We start from the raw sequence: 2,500 nt of genomic DNA on the forward strand, positions 1-2,500 counted from the left end.
CAGTCATTCTTCTGTTACTGCACACGTGTGTGTGTGTGTTATATATATATATATATATATATATATATATATACACAGTATATATACTGTTCAAAAGCTTGGGGTAAGATGTATTATTTGATGTACTTTTTAAAATAGAAATGTATAGAAATTAATTCTTGCATTCAGCAAGGATGCATTAAATCGATCAAAAGTGACATTAAAGACATTTATAATGTTACTAAAGATTCTGTTTCAAATAAATGCTGTTCTTTTGAACTTTCTATTCATCAAAGAGTCCTGAAAAATAAATAAAAGCAGCTCAACTGTTCTCAACATGCATAATAATCAGAAATGTTTCTGATTTGCTGCTCAAATCTTTATATTGCTCAATATAAGTGGAATCGTGGAACAACATTTAGAGCTCCAGAATCTGCATATAATTATAATTAATTTTAAATATAAAATGTATATAATAAAAAATATGATTTTTTTGTGTGAAAATTAATCAGTTTGAAAAAAGTATTTAAACTTGCTAAACCATAAACAAAAAGTAGATTATTCAGTTATTCAAAAATAGACATTACCACATGATTATTTAAAGTTTATGTGTCATTTTCTGGATGTGAAAATATCTCAGGTTACAATGCAGACACACATAATAGGACAAATACAATATAAGATACAAATGAAATAAACATTAATATTTTCAATTACAGTGTTTTTAAGAGTAACATTAAAACTAAAACACTACATAGACTAGACACATAGACGTAGTCTTCACTGTATGAATTAAATATGCACTTATGGTTATGAAAGCGAGTGAAGTTATTCAGTCAGGAGCAGTGAGGGATTTCCACAGCTGTTAGATGAACATTAATGACACAGGTTTATTAGGCTGCTGTCACTTTAAGAGCCAGTGTACTGATACACATCCAGACGGTTTATCTAACCACTGTGTGTGTGTGTGTGTGTGTGTAGCTCCAGCTGAATTATCTGGGTAACTACGTGCCGACGGCGTGGACGTATGAAAACGGGTGTGGAAACTGTGACGATGATTTGCTGGACCAGAGTCATCTTCCTGTGAGTGTCCACATCGTAACACAAACACAGTCACACTAGGGCTGTCACTTTACGTTCGAAAACCAACACAAGTTTCGAAAACGAAATTAGGGAATCGATTTTAACAGCTTTTCTTTTTTTTACCAAAAATGTGTTAAGGTGGACCGATCAGTACAGCACACAGAACATGTGAATGCTGTCTTTTCTGTTCACCAAATGCTTTTTAATATTCGCTAATGCTAGTGAACAAGCGCGCCGGTATGTGTTGCTAGTGACGTGTGTGTTCAAGTAAGCCAGAAATGCGCAGATTCTGCAATACGCTGTATTTAATCTATCATGAGGATCACGAGTTGCGTGTTTGCGCTAAATCCGCGCAGATTTGTCTTACACGAACTTCCCCAGCAAAGTGAGTGAACACAGAAACGCCAGATTGGCTTGTGATTCGACAGCGTTTCCCGCCAAAGCTCATTTGTACGCGCATCTGGCGGGTCGAGGGTGTTAATCTCAATCCCTGAATGTTGCGCTCCTGTTTCTCATTGTGCTGAAACTTCACGCCAGTAAATCATCAGGAATATTGCTGACTTGTGCGTCTCAAGCGCCTCTTTACGCTCGTCCTACTGTTAGGTGTCCGTGGATTTGCCTGTATTTGGTGTTGAAAATGGAAACGTCTTTAGACATGGAAAATCGATTCAATGAACACTTATGTCTCAAACATCGAACAGGATGTTTTCACTAAAGTGACAGCTCTAGTTCACACACAGTCGACATGAATCTGACAGATCTGTGTCATGAGCTTCAGGACTAGAGTCGGGGATCGTTTGAAATCTAACGATTCCGATTCCCATTTCGATTCTGCTTTTTGATTCCTAATTTCAATTTCATTAAGATTAAAAAATGTGTGTGTGTGTGTGTGCGCAGGACGAGGAGATGCCGCTGGTGCACATCGCTGTGTTTATCGAGCAGCCGACGCCGTTTCTGGAGGAATTCCTGGAGAGACTGGCAACTCTGCACTACCCACACACACGCTTACGACTCTTCATACACAACAACGTACGTGCGGCTCTTCCCACCAGAGTTACTTCAGGAGCGCTGAGAACACGACTATAGTTTGATACATATATTGAATTATCTTTTATGGTAACACTTAACCATCACCATGCCACTAACTAACACTTAACATGATGCATGTGACCTTCAGCTGAGGCCGTGTGTAAACCAAAGCTTGTTCTTACAGGTGTTTTCAATGGGAGTGTTTCAGCTGTACTAGTGAAGGCTCACGTATATAGTGCAGGGCTTAAAGTATTCCGGCACCGTGCCGGATCTCCGGCGTGCGGCCGTGGGAAAAAAAAAAATTGGGAACTTGCATGCGGTTTAATATTTTTGAGTCAATTGATTTCACCTACCAATCATATGAGAGGATCGCAACTTTAACTAACGTTACAAGCCTATCAGAAGCAGA

General features: G+C 38.5%; 1 protein-coding gene across 1 annotated transcript in view; it reads left to right on the top strand.

Moving 5' to 3' along the window:
* Window positions 1-2,500, top strand: part of plod3 (procollagen-lysine, 2-oxoglutarate 5-dioxygenase 3) — a 38,732-nt gene that overhangs the window by 10,825 nt on the left and 25,407 nt on the right. Inside the window, exons 8-9 of the mRNA XM_056233291.1 lie at window positions 961-1,062; window positions 1,960-2,091. Coding sequence (XP_056089266.1) covers window positions 961-1,062; window positions 1,960-2,091 — 234 coding nt within the window. The remainder of the gene's footprint in view (window positions 1-960; window positions 1,063-1,959; window positions 2,092-2,500) is intronic.

This window comes from Rhinichthys klamathensis, unplaced genomic scaffold (genome assembly GCF_029890125.1).
Source record: "Rhinichthys klamathensis goyatoka isolate OS25496 unplaced genomic scaffold, OSU_Roscu_1.1 h1tg000366l_1, whole genome shotgun sequence".
Classification (NCBI taxonomy): domain Eukaryota; kingdom Metazoa; phylum Chordata; class Actinopteri; order Cypriniformes; family Leuciscidae; genus Rhinichthys; species Rhinichthys klamathensis.